Source organism: Amblyomma maculatum, chromosome 4 (genome assembly GCF_055883805.1).
Source record: "Amblyomma maculatum isolate TAMU_Amacu chromosome 4, ASM5588380v1, whole genome shotgun sequence".
NCBI classification, from domain to species: Eukaryota; Metazoa; Arthropoda; class Arachnida; order Ixodida; family Ixodidae; genus Amblyomma; species Amblyomma maculatum.
Genome location: NC_139347.1, coordinates 136,276,042 through 136,290,760, shown reverse-complemented (window position 1 = coordinate 136,290,760; position 14,719 = coordinate 136,276,042). Strand labels below are relative to the sequence as shown.

General features: G+C 42.3%; 1 protein-coding gene across 1 annotated transcript in view; it reads right to left on the bottom strand.

Moving 5' to 3' along the window:
* Window positions 1-14,719, bottom strand: part of eas (ethanolamine kinase 1) — a 48,734-nt gene that overhangs the window by 22,829 nt on the left and 11,186 nt on the right. The window contains exon 2 of the mRNA XM_084602549.1: window positions 3,837-4,141. Within this exon, the coding sequence (XP_084458675.1) occupies window positions 3,837-4,055 (219 nt within the window). The 5' untranslated portion in view covers window positions 4,056-4,141. The remainder of the gene's footprint in view (window positions 1-3,836; window positions 4,142-14,719) is intronic.

The following is a 14,719-nucleotide window of genomic DNA, read 5'->3' as shown; positions in this document are numbered from 1 at the left end:
ATCGCTGATGGGAGTGATTGCCCAACCGAGACATGCCAAAAGAGGCTCTAAGCCTAATTGGCGGATGGTAGTGGTCACAGACTTCCAACATAAAGAAGACTTGCTTAAGTGAAGTACACATATTACATTCAAGTTTAACCGTGACAAAAGGCCTTCTGTACTTTGTGGCCGCCCCGCAAAACAGAATGGTCACACAAAACAGCAAATTTTTAACTGCACCCAGTTAACTAAGCCATTACTCTCGATAAGTGCAATGCAGCCGCACTGCAATGATGACGCTTTGTTGCACCAACAAATCCCATGATTCCACGCTCAAAGCGACAGCACTTCCACCACGCTTTTTGCAATGCTATTCGGAAAGCAGGTGTTCTCCTGTCTTTTCCTTCCTTCAGGATATGTACAGTGTTGGTTGTTTGCTATTGTGCGTGGTTCACTTATCGTTTATCATGCTGTCTGAGGGCTGTCTTTAATCTACATATTTATTTTGTTGGAACAGTAATATTTGTGAGCGAATGTAACATGTACCGCAGAACGTCGAACTACTATGAGCTGCCCCGACCAACCCATGGCTACCACTGGCACAAGCTGCGCCAAGCCACTCAGGAAACTGGTTTCATCTATGCTTCGTGTGGGCAACTTACGTGATGTAGCTTGCATGATTCTGAGAAGCACTCAGCAAACATTGAATCATTTGCGGGCATGTGCCACTTCATTAGACACATTAATAGGGGTGTTTTAAAAATAGACTAACCTCGAAATGACGTAGCACACTGTGTCACACTCTTCTTCAAAGCACTGGCAATTTTTAATGACTGGCTGCCTCCACTAAAGCTTTGTGAAGAGAGAAAACTATTTCGGTAAGCTTTGCTTTACAGGGTTTTCAGTGGGTTGCACTCAAGATTAGTACACCCATATGTTTCGTGGTGGTTTACAAATACTCTGCCTTTGAAATGATGTTTCATGCATCATGCATGTTTCATGCACGTTAAAGAACCCCAGGTGGTCGAAATTTCCGGAGTCCTCCACTACGGCATCTCTCATAGCCTGAGTTGCTTTTGGATGTTAAACCACACAAACCAAACCAAACCAAATCATGCACCTGCAACCTGGTCTAGTATTTTTAGGGTTGCTCTTAAGTAAAGGACGACATCGTAGGCTTACAATGAAATTAGAAAACTGCTTTGAACGCTGGTTTGGGCAGGGCCGGATTATCCAGGGTTCAAATGGTTCAAATCAACCGGGCCCTCTGTTCTCAGAGGCCCCCTGAGAGCTGGAAAAAGTTGGCAGATTTTGAGGTTTGGTCCGAAAAATAGTCAAATTATATTTTTTTCTTTATTTCCCACGATTAAAATTAGACCTTATGTATTGCCATGTTGAATGCTTCAAAAGCTGTTCATTGCTTTGTACAGCTGATCCCAAAGCCAACCTCATAATTCGCCGGTCAAAGTACAAAATTTTGTGGAAAAACTTCAAAAGGTTTTATCTGATTTTCATTTCATTCAATTAACTTCAGTTTGTCCCAGCTAATACCGGACTGGGATTAAATGGTTCCAGATGCCTACTCACTGAAAATCAGCTGGTCCTAGTTGGTGGTCGAATGGAATAAATGGGTTCTGGCTGGTTTTCAGTTGGGAGTGAGATCATACCAGCCAAATGACAATTATTATTGCTGTTGAGGACAGTTGTGTATCTTAATATTCCGAAAAAAGAAGTAGTGAAAAGTAGTAAAAGCTGTAGTGAAAGCAATAAATTTTTAGTTAGAGGTTATCACGGCTGATAGCTGACAAGCATCACAGAGGTTTACCACTGCTGAGAGTAGAGACAGAGATTCTAAGGCGGGTCAATATTGAAGATCTCATTAGGAACCTCTCCCTGCAAAAGGCTCGAGAGCACTTATAGAAGAGCAAATACTTTTCTTCACCTCCTTAAGAGGGGAGTAAAAAAAAACCAGCTTCCCCGTTCTCTACGCTGGCCTGCCGGGCCACGTGGCTGACGTCAGAGTAGCGCGACCACCGTAAGCACGACATCTACTGGTCCGTCTTGCTGACTGACTGGTGAAGGATGGGCGCACACAACTATTTGTGTGCGTCGCTCACTGCACACATTTCCTTCGCCACAGCCGGACTGAATGCAATGAATGCAGCAGCGCGCGCTCCCTTGCCCATTCCGTTTTCGTGCACGCAGAGTACCATGTCCCACCTCCCGCCAAACGTGGAGAAGAAAGGGGAATTTGTCTTGCGGAGGCTAGATGACCGGGCAGAAGAGTGAAAAACCTTTTCGAGGGAACGGGAGGAGAGAAACAACAGAATCGAGTGATTGTGCTGGCTGTAACTGCTCTATTAACTACTCTCTTCAACATTTTGTGACCTTGCGTTCTGGGGGGCGAAGCCAGAGAAGAAAATATTTTCGACCGGAGGGCGGACAGTGGGCCTTTAAGAGTACACTTTATTTATTTTTTTTCGAACGCCATCTACAGCGGTGGCGGTTTCTCAGTGGAATGAGCTGCATATGCTAGATCATAAAATGTATCACAGAATATGAGTGTAATACATGCAAAATGCTTCCTTCTGTTTTAAAAGCGGAAATTCTGTGCAAAATTATATATACTGTCTATGTAAATGTGAACAATGTGTAAAAATGTAAATATATATTGGTGAATAATTGAGCGTGGTAAAACTAATTTTGTGGCACTTCAGTAAAGATGTCAAATTTTTATCACCTTTTCGAAAAGGTTTAGCTGCCCACATCATGACAACGTTTGGAGTTATAAGCATATTTGCTGTACTTTAGGTACACAACAAAACATAATGTCGGAGTTTCAGTAGAAACACTGCTTTAGACAAGCTACAGTTTGTATTGCTGGTTTAATTCCGAGAACGTTCAGGTGATTGGTCGCATATTTACCAAAAGAATTTGCAAACAGCTCATGAACAATACTCACCTCTACTTCATCTGTTTTCACATGCAGGCAATTGTCCTGTGCCTTTGAGTTAGCCAAGCAAATATCTATGCGAGACATACATTTTTCACGAATCGGCGCGTTCTGATTTTTGAGGGAGGATGCTGTGTGTCCTGTCATTTCCTAGAATAGCTCAGTCTAGATGCCAGTCTGTTCGTGTGCTCCATAGAAAAGTATATACTCATGCGATGTTCATAAACCGTCTGCAGACTCCAGTAAATATTGTGTGTGTTCTATGAAGAAAATTGTAAAACACATCAAGTCTGAAACAGAGAGCAGGGTAAGATAAAAGGGGTTATAAGGTCCCTCTTAATTTTTTTGAACAGGGCATTCATCACCGTTAATCCACCCCAGGGTTTGGACTGGATGGTGCAACATTAAGACAGCAAATTATAGAGCCTGTTTTGTGTCATTTCTTTCCATGTTTGTCTTTGTAGAAGCTATAATTTCCTGTCTTAAATATGCTTTGAAACATGCTGTTTCAACGTATTACTGTGGACACTAAGCCTTTCCATCCTTTCGTTTTCATTTTTGTTACAAACCGGCGTTCGCCTACACCATGTAAAGCTGCCACCTTAAGAAACTCCTGCAGCTCTTTCTTTTCTAAAACCAATTCATCCCTTAATTTCTTTTCTTTTTTTTATAAACCACTGCCCAATCAATGCGAAAGCACTGTCCAAAAAATAGTTTTCTCTGCCTGGGAAACTCACCCAGTATGGATAAGTATGCTCGCATACTATGCAGTGAAGAAAACAACCTGTATATTCTCAAAGTTCCCCTGTTTATACCCCAGCAGATATAAATGTCCAAAAAATAGTTTTCTCTGCCTGGGAAAAAGAACACACTTTCCATGACAAGAAAATGGAAGGAGACTCACCTTAAATTGGATGGAGCTCAGGTCCCAGCAAGGACGCACATGCTCAAGCACCTGGAGCGCGCACTCTCGTAGGGACGCCTCCGTGGATCCATCCACAAAGACATCGACCACATCCAGCGGCTCCCCGGCACCATTCTGGTTGCACAGTGTCCTGGATGGAACATTGGGCGAAACTAGCTCCGTGGCTGGCTCAGCTCGGCTTGCGGTTGTGGTAGCCATGGGCTGTAGTTGGTCAGCACTTTGTTCCAACACCCACAAGCATGGCCTGACAGGGTGCCTTCCGGGCACAGGCACGACGAAGCGACCTGAAGTGAACACCACGTCTGTTGTTTAAATGATGAAGGCAACTCTGAAAGGTCAACTTACAAAGCTGTACATTATAAAGCAGAATGAGCTAATCATCTCCATACCAATTGTGACAATCATGCACACCTACTTCGCAATCCTAAACATGCAGCAACCTGTTTCTTAGCACTTTTGTGCACACCAGCCAGTTGCAATGACACCAGTGCTCTCCCTCGACAGTTGGCCTAGATACACCGCAGCGAGGATGCGCCATCATAGAAATGTCTTAAGGAGAAGCTGAACTTCCCTTCAGTCAAGTCCCCTTAGATCTAAGGTTTTCCGATGGGAACTTGCTGCTGCACGGAAGCCAAACTGTCATCGGGAATGTTTCATTCAACTATGGTCACACAGCACATTAATAGCTCGATCACTTGGTGCAGAGCCACAAATTTTGCACTACAAAATTTAAGGGATGTTCAGCACTTGCTCCCTGCGTAAAACATTACACGTGTCACAGCTAAAAGAAGAGCTAACCAAACAAAACCTCATAGTGGCTAAAGACGATGGGGTGCCTTCATCTATTGCAGCTCTTGGGCATACACAACAATACCATGGTGGTCTTCCGAACAACAATGTCCCAAGATTTCTGTCTCTAAAACGTCATCCTGTGATCAGCTCGTACCTTGATTGCTTCCTTGAAACCAACAACATTGTATGGGTGGATGAGATTCTCAAGATTACTCAATAATTTGATCGAAACAAAGTTTATTTTATGTGTGCTCATTTAAAGCCCTACTTTGTGCCTATTTTTTAACAGCTGTTTTTCAACATTCATTAGTAGTTTCTGAAAATGTAAACACACTCTCCAGCAAGAATTTGTTCTCGAAGATCAAAAACAATGCATATGCTCTGTTGCACTAGGAAGCTTCAGATGCTTTTACTGAAGCAAGAGAGTAAACTTCTGAACACAGTTGCTTCAAATGAAATGTCAATGCTGAGGATATTTCCATCCAGAGAAATCGATGGATCCCTTCCATTTGCTAAAACTCAGAACCCGAGATGCTATGGCCACAGTCATGGACTCAAGTTTTCAAAATATTAATCTTTGGTTACAACTGTGGCTTTTACTTCAGATGCTTTTACTGAAGCAAGAGAGTAAACTTCTGAACACAGTTGCTTCAAATGAAATGTCAAAGCTGAGGATATTTCCATCCAGAGAAATCGATGGATCCCTTCCATTTGCTAAAACTCAGAACCCGAGATGCTATGGCCACAGTCATGGACTCAAGTTTTCAAAATATTAATCTTTGGTTACAACTGTGGCTTTTACTTCAGATGCTTTTACTGAAGCAAGAGAGTAAACTTCTGAACACAGTTACTTCAAATGAAATGTCAAAGCTGAGGATATTTCTATCCAGAGAAATCGATGGATCCCTTCCATTTGCTAAAACTCAGAACCCGAGATGCTATGGCCACAGTCATGGACTCAAGTTTTCAAAATATTAATCTTTGGTTACAACTGTGGCTTTTACTTCAGATGCTTTTACTGAAGCAAGAGAGTAAACTTCTGAACACAGTTACTTCAAATGAAATGTCAAAGCTGAGAATATTTCCATCCAGAGAAATCGATGGATCCCTTCCATTTGCTAAAACTCAGAACCCGAGATGCTATGGCCACAGTCATGGACTCAAGTTTTCAAAATATTAATCTTTGGTTACAACTGTGGCTTTTACTTCAGATGCTTTTACTGAAGCAAGAGAGTAAACTTCTGAACACAGTTACTTCAAATGAAATGTCAAAGCTGAGGATATTTCCATCCAGAGAAATCGATGGATCCCTTCCATTTGCTAAAACTCAGAACCCGAGATGCTATGGCCACAGTCATGGACTCAAGTTTTCAAAATATTAATCTTTGGTTACAACTGTTGCTTTTACTTCTGATGCTTTTACCGAAGCAAGAGAGTAAACTTCTGAACACAGTTGCTTCAAATGAAATGTCAAAGCTGAGGATATTTCCATCCAGAGAAATCGATGGATCCCTTCCATTTGCTAAAACTCAGAACCCGAGATGCTATGGCCACAGTCATGGACTCAAGTTTTCAAAATATTAATCTCTGGTTACAAGTGTGGCTTTTACTTCAGATGCTTTTACTGAAGCAAGAGTAAACTTCTGAACACAGTTGCTTCAAATGAAATGTCAAAGCTGAGGATATTTCCATCCAGAGAAATCGATGGATCCCTTCCATTTGCTAAAACTCAGAACCCGAGATGCTATGGCCACAGTCATGGACTCAAGTTTTCAAAATATTAATCTTTGGTTACAACTGTTGCTTTTACTTCAGATGCTTTTACTGAAGCAAGAGAGTAAACTTCTGAACACAGTTGCTTCAAATGAAATGTCAAAGCTGAGGATATTTCCATCCAGAGAAATCGATGGATCCCTTCCATTTGCTAAAACTCAGAACCCAAGATGCTATGGCCACAGTCATGGATTCAAGTTTTCAAAATATTAATCTTTGGTTACAACTGTGGCTTTTACTTCAGATGCTTTTACTGAAGCAAGAGTAAACTTCTGAACACAGCTGCTTCAAATGAAATGTCAACGCTGAGGATATTTCCATCCAGAGAAATCGATGGATCCCTTCCATTTGATAAAACTCAGAACCCAAGATGCTATGGCCACAGTCATGGACTCAAGTTTTCAAAATATTAATCTTTGGTTACAACTGTTGCTTTTACTTCAGATGCTTTTACTGAAGCAAGAGAGTAAACTTCTGAACACAGTTGCTTCAAATGAAATGTCAAAGCTGAGAATATTTCCATCCAGAGAAATCGATGGATCCCTTCCATTTGCTAAAACTCAGAACCCGAGATGCTATGGCCACAGTCATGGACTCAAGTTTTCAAAATGTTAATCTCTGGTTACAACTGTGGCTTTTTTACTTCAGATGCTTTTACTGAAGCAAGAGAGTAAACTTCTGAACACAGTTGCTTCAAATGAAATGTCAAAGCTGAGGATATTTCTATCCAGAGAAATTGATGGATCCCTTCCATTTGCTAAAACTCAGAACCCAAGATGCTATGGCCACAGTCATGGACTCATGTTTTCAAAATATTAATCTTTGGTTACAACTGTGGCTTTTACTTCAGATGCTTTTACTGAAGCAAGAGTAAACTTCTGAACACAGCTGCTTCAAATGAAATGTCAACGCTGAGGATATTTCCATCCAGAGAAATCGATGGATCCCTTCCATTTGCTAAAACTCAGAACCCGAGATGCTATGGCCACAGTCATGGACTCAAGTTTTCAAAATATTAATCTCTGGTTACAAGTGTGTTGTGTTGTGTTGGGTTTTATGGCGCATACGCAACTAAGGCTATCATGCGCCAAGAGCGAGGTTAATGTATGTTCTGGTTGCAAAAGAGGAAATGGATATGTTTAATCTATAGTTTATTTAAAAAGCTTCCTTCTTCTAGGAAACTGAGAACAGATGCTAGGTTTACAAGTGCTCTTTCTCCTAAAAGCAAGGTGGGATGGAATGGGATGGTATGATTGTAAAATATAGTAAAATGTTTTCTCCGTAGTGCCTCAAGTTTTGAGCATGTAATTAGAATGTGGTTTACAGTGAGTATCTCGTCGCATTCTTCACAGGTCGGTTTGTTATGTTTCATTAGCAGAAAGTTATGTGTTAGATGTGTATGTCCAATACGAAGACGGCATACTATCACTTCCATAAAACGTTGATGTGTGCTCGATTGCCATTCTCCTAGTACAGGCTTTATGAGACGCAACTTATTATTTTCTTGGTTGTTCCATCTGGACTGCCATTTATTCATCTGTTTATGTTTTATTAATTTCAAGCAATCACTATGTGGTATGTTTACTTTCTGAATCAATTTGTTGTGGGCAAGTGCAGCACATTTGTCTGCTCTTTCATTGCCGTCAATGCCTACGTGACTAGGGACCCAACAGAACACTATGTTATGTCCTTGTGTCGTGATCATTTTTACATTATGTATTATGTCACCGATTAGAGGCATGGCAGCATTTCTGTGATTTAAAGCCATCAGTACACTCAACGAATCGGTGTAGATGACACTGTTCCCAATGCCTTCATTCACTATTTTTTCTACAGCTGTCAGGATAGCATAGGATTCAGCTGTAAAGATTGATGCGCACTGAGGAAGCCTAATTATTTGTTCCCAGTTCTCTTCAACTACGGCACAGCCAACATAAGTAGAAGTTTTTGATCCATCTGTATAAAACTCTGTATAATTACTGTACTTTTCTTTTATTGTGCGAAATTCTTGTATTATATGCTCTTTAGGAGTTTGGCTTTTGTTGAAGTGTGTTAGAGTGAGATCGCAGACATTTGGAAGTTTGTACCATGGGGGTAGGGGGCTGTTTTTTGGTGCAGTGTCGGGCAAGGTGTCCAGAATTTCTAACTCACTGCAAATGTTTTCGAAACGCATTATCAGTGGCCTCGTCGCTTGTGGTTTATTTGTGAAAATTACTCGTGAGCGGCATGTTGAGACTATTGGATAGCAGAGGTGTTTTTTCTGTGACCTTATTCTAAGGACATAAGCACATGTAAGTGAAGCCCTTCTATCTTTCAGCGGAGGCTCGTTCGTCTCTGCATATAGACTATCAACAGGGGATGTTCTGTAAGCGCCACAAGAAAGGCGTAAACCTAAGTTATGTACCGGGTCCGATTTCCTTAGGTATGATGGTCTAGCTGACCCGTAGACTATGGACCCGTAGTCCAAGCTAGACCGCACAACAGATCGATATATATGTAGAAGACACGCCCTATCAGACCCCCAGTGTTTCCGAGAGAGAACCTTCAGTATGTTTAGAGATTTTATGGCTTTCCTCTTTAGGATGTTTATGTGAGGCAGGAATGTTAGTTTTCTGTCGAACGTTACACCCAAAAATTTATGTTCGCTCTTTACTGGCAACTCAATCCCATTTAAGTGTAACTTGGGATTGATCTGTATACCTCGTTTCAGCGAGAACATTACTGCCACGGTTTTCTGTGGGGAAAATTTGAACCCATTTTTAAAAGCCCATGAGTCTAGTTTATTTAGTGTTAATTGTACTTGTCTTTCACAAATTGATATGTTTGAGGATGTGCAGGCTATTTGAAGGTCGTCGACATACAGCGAGAACATAATGGATTTTGGGATTACCTTGCTGATAGAATTCATTTTTACAATAAACAAAGTTGTACTTAAAATGCACCCCTGAGGTACCCCATTCTCTTGAATAAAGTTCCTCGAGAAGGTGGTACCGAGACGTACTTGAAATGAACGACCTGATAGAAAGTCCTTCAGAACATTTAGCATCCGGCCTCGGATGCCCAAATCTGCTATATCGCGTAGGATCCCGAACCTCCAAGTCGTATCGTATGCCTTTTCCATGTCAAAGAAAACGGCGAGGCAATTTTGTTTATGTATGAACGCTTCCCTGACAGTATTTTCAAGACGCACTAAGTGGTCGGTCGTTGCACACCCTTTTTTAAAACCACACTGATGAACATTAAGAAGTTTATGAGATTCTAAGATGAAAGTTAGTCGGATGTTTAAAACACTTTCAAAACATTTTGCTAAACAGCTGGTCAGAGCTATGGGTCTGTAACTGCCCGCTGAGGTCGGCGGCTTTCCTGGTTTCAGAAACGGAACAATAACGGCTTGTTTCCAAGCCTCTGGGAGTTTACCCAGAGTCCAAATTTTGTTAAAGAATTTCACAAGTGCCTCTACAGAGGATTCGGATAAATGAGCCAGCATTTCGTAATGAATTTCGTCAGGACCAGGCGCAGTCTGTTTTCCAGCAGCAAGGACGTTCTTTACTTCTTGGAGTGTAATAAAACTTATATGATTCATTTCTGCCACCACTTGTTGGGAGTTTTTGTTTCTCAGCTATGTTTTTGTATTTTAGGAATGTTTCTGTGTAGTGTGACGAACTTGAAACGTGTGCGAAATGTTCGCCTAGTATATTGGCCTGTTCTTCTATGCTAGTCTGAACACCAGGGGCTGTGAGGATGGGAATTGTAAACGGGGAAAAGTTTCCACAGAGTTTACGAACTTGTTCCCACATTTTCTTAGACGTCATTGAGCTATTTATTGACGTTACATACCTCTGCCACGATTCTTTTTCAGCCTTTCGACGAATAAATCGTGCTTCTGCTCTTGCCTTTTTAAATGCTATAAGGTTTCCTTGGGTTGGGTACCTGCGGAAAGTTCCCCAGGCCTTATTTTGTTTCTTTTTTGCATCCCGGCATTCTTGCGTGTACCAGGCTTTGTTACTGCTATGCACAACTCCCGAAGACTGTGGAATAGCTAGTTTTGCTGCACGTATTATGCAATTAGTAAACCTTTCATTCAATTCATCTACAGTGAGCTCCTCTGAGAAAACTTCTTCCAGATTGGCTTTGGACTCGAAAAGTGGCCAGTCGGCTAAATGGAGCTTCCATCGTCGCGGTTTGCTTGGGGTGACTTTTGGTGATGATGACATGCGGATTAGTACTGGTAGGTGATCACTCCCATATGGATTCTCTAAAACTTCCCATTTAAAATCATTAAAGAGAGAAGGTGAACAAAATGACAGGTCTAAAACACTCATCTTTCCCGTGCTCGGAGAGCAGTAGGTCGGTTTACCCGCGTTTAGTAAGCAAATGTTGTTAGATAGAATAAAATCTTCAATAATTAGGCCTCGCGCATCAAATTTTTCGCTTCCCCAGAAAGGAGAATGTGCATTAAAATCACCAACTACCACATAAGGTTCCGGTAGTTGATTTATAAGGTTTTCTAAGTCATTGAGAGCTATTTTTCGATGTGGCTCAACATACACGCAGCACACCGTGATTCTTTTAAATGTAAGCAAGGTGGCTGCCACTGCTTCAAACTGAGTGTCAAGTTTGTATTCACTAGCTGCAATATCATTCCTTACAATGATAGCAACACCACCCGAGAGCCTGCTAACGTGCTCTCGGTCGCGGCGAAAAACTTTATATTTTTTTAGTATGTTTTTATGCTGCGCACCGAGATTGGTTTCCTGAACGCACAGTGCTGCGGGTAAGAATGAAGCAAGAATGTCTTTTATATCGCTGTAGTTTCTTAAAAGTCCTCTACAGTTCCAATGAACTAAGAACGCCATTTTATATGAGGAAGGTAGAGAGACTAAGTTTTTTCTGGCCCGGTGATTCGGGCCTTTTCTTTTCTAGTTCGCTCCAAGGAGCTCCGTCGCCTGTCAGATGTTGACGGCCCCGGACGGTCGTCGTTTGTTGTGTCCATTGCGTCCTCGGACGTGCTGGACGATTGTGCAGACTGCACAGACACATTTGTGGTAGATCTCGCCGTTACTGGAGAGACCTTGGGGCCAGCTGACCTAGAGGCCCGCGCAGCCTGCTTTGGGGGTGGTGGAGCAGCCCCAGCTACTTCCACCGGGGACGTAGAGGTCCCTGCCTTAGGTGCACCGTGTGTCACCTGGGCAGGTTCCAAAGACTGTTGTGACGCCGCCCCCTTTTGCGTCACAACAGAATAAGTTGGGGTGTGAGTGGACGTGAGTTTCTTACGTGCTTCCCTGTAAGTGAGGTTTTCTTTGACTTTTAGTGTGATGATATCTTTCTCTTGTTTCCATGTTGGACAGGTTCGTGAGTAAGCAGCGTGGCTGCCCTCACAGTTGATGCAAAGATGCGTTTCGGATTCACAGTTCTCAGTGGGATGCTCGTGGGAGGCACACTTCGCACATGTAAGTTGGCCTCGGCAAGTCTGTGAGCCGTGGCCATACCTTTGGCATTTGAAACAGCGACGCGGGTTAGGTATGTACGGTTTCAGTTTTATCTTCGTGTACCCTACCTCCACAGCCTCGGGCAGTGTGCTCGATTCGAAGGTAAGGACTAAGTGCCTGGTCGGTATCTCTTTGTTATCCCGTCTGATTTTAATTCTGAACACATTGATGACATTTTGTTCTCTTAGTCCTTCAAGGAGTTCTTCTTCACTTAGGTACTTTAGGTCGTCATCTGAAATGACTCCCCTCACCATGTTTAGAGAGCGGTGTTTGGTGACATTAACTGGGCATTCCCCAAAGCTGGTTACTGTAGGAAGTTTTTCATTTTGATGATGGTACATAATTTCCAAGAGTAGGTCGCCATTTGGAAGTTTTTTGACATTGTATCCTTGGCCTATTGCTTCAGTCAATGTCTTGGTCACGACAAAAGGAGATATTTGCCTAGCTGTTTTTTGAGGGTCTTCACTGTGCACCACGTGGAAGCGTGGGAATCTGTTTGCATTCTTTAGAAAGAAGTTTGCAGTTTCATCGGTCCGTCCCCTTTTTCGGGAACGATCATTGGAGAGCAAAGAAGAAGCCATGCAGTAAGTTTTTGTTCAGCCGGGGTGGCGGCCACCCACCATGGAGCCCAACGAGGGGACGGGACAGGAACTCGCAAAGCAGACCTGCCCGCGCCAGCCGTACACCCCGACTATAACCAAATATGGCATAACGCAGGGTGGTTAGCCACACAAGGTTAACCCTCGCCGCCTGGAAGTAGGAAGAAACGAAGAAGGTAAGAGAAGACAGGACAGTTGTAAGAGAGAGGATAGGAAAGTGAAAGATGGAGGGGAGGACAGGAAAAGGCGACTGCCGATTTCCCCCGGGTGGGTCAGCCCGGAGGTGCCGTCTGTGGGAAGCGTGGGCCAAAGTGGTGTGTTGCCTCCGCCGAGGGGCCTTAAAGGTCCAAACACTCGGCATCGGCTCAACCACCAGGATCCCCTTTTCCCCAGACACGGCGATGCCACGCACGGCTAAGCGTGGGTGCTCGGGGTCCGTGGTGTCGCACAGTACACGCAAACATCTGCTTTAACAGATGCCCCCTGCGGGGAATCTCTGGTTACAACTGTGGCTTTTTTACTTCAGATGCTTTTACTGAAGCAAGAGTGTAAACTTCTGAACACAGTTGCTTCAAATGAAATGTCAAAGCTGAGGATATTTTTATCCAGAGAAATTGATGGATCCCTTCCATTTGCTAAAACTCAGAACCCAAGATGCTATGGCCACAGTCATGGACTCAAGTTTTCAAAATATTAATCTCTGGTTACAACTGTGGCTTTTTTACTTCAGATGCTTTTACTGAAGCAAGAGAGTAAACTTCTGAACACAGTTGCTTCAAATGAAATGTCAAAGCTGAGGATATTTCTATCCAGAGAAATTGATGGATCCCTTCCATTTGCTAAAACTCAGAACCCAAGATGCTATGGCCACAGTCATGGACTCATGTTTTCAAAATATTAATCTTTGGTTACAACTGTGGCTTTTACTTCAGATGCTTTTACTGAAGCAAGAGTAAACTTCTGAACACAGCTGCTTCAAATGAAATGTCAACGCTGAGGATATTTCCATCCAGAGAAATCGATGGATCCCTTCCATTTGCTAAAACTCAGAACCCAAGATGCTATGGCCACAGTCATGGACTCAAGTTTTCAAAATATTAATCTTTGGTTACAACTGTTGCTTTTACTTCTGATGCTTTTACCGAAGCAAGAGAGTAAACTTCTGAACACAGTTGCTTCAAATGAAATGTCAAAGCTGAGGATATTTCCATCCAGAGAAATCGATGGATCCCTTCCATTTGCTAAAACTCAGAACCCGAGATGCTATGGCCACAGTCATGGACTCAAGTTTTCAAAATATTAATCTCTGGTTACAACTGTGGCTTTTTTACTTCAGATGCTTTTACTGAAGCAAGAGAGTAAACTTCTGAACACAGTTGCTTCAAATGAAATGTCAAAGCTGAGGATATTTCTATCCAGAGAAATTGATGGATCCCTTCCATTTGCTAAAACTCAGAACCCAAGATGCTATGGCCACAGTCATGGACTCATGTTTTCAAAATATTAATCTTTGGTTACAACTGTGGCTTTTTTACTTCAGATGCTTTTACTGAAGCAAGAGTAAACTTCTGAACACAGCTGCTTCAAATGAAATGTCAACGCTGAGGATATTTCTATCCAGAGAAATTGATGGATCCCTTCCATTTGCTAAAACTCAGAACCCAAGATGCTATGGCCACAGTCATGGACTCATGTTTTCAAAATATTAATCTTTGGTTACAACTGTGGCTTTTACTTCAGATGCTTTTACTGAAGCAAGTGTAAACTTCTGAACACAGCTGCTTCAAATGAAATGTCAACGCTGAGGATATTTCCATCCAGAGAAATCGATGGATCCCTTCCATTTGCTAAAACTCAGAACCCAAGATGCTTCAAAATAAGTTTTCAAAATATTAATCTTTGGTTACAACTGTTGCACTTAAACAGTAGTGAAGCTCAACCATACAGCAATCCACTTTCACCAGAGATATGCTTACAGTTTCTTCTGGCTTCCCAACTGATAAATGAAAATAAAAATAAATAAAAGAATTAAGCCTGGATGCAATGAGATCCCTGCTATCCAAATCTAAGCACATATAAAAGGTCCAGAAAGCGCAATCACAAACACTGCTGTCTCCTTGTCTCTGAAAACTTTTTCTTCCCTTGGGATTTCTCGCATGCTGCAAGGTAGAGCATGCTTTTGTGCATGATAAAGTCATGCAGTTACCAT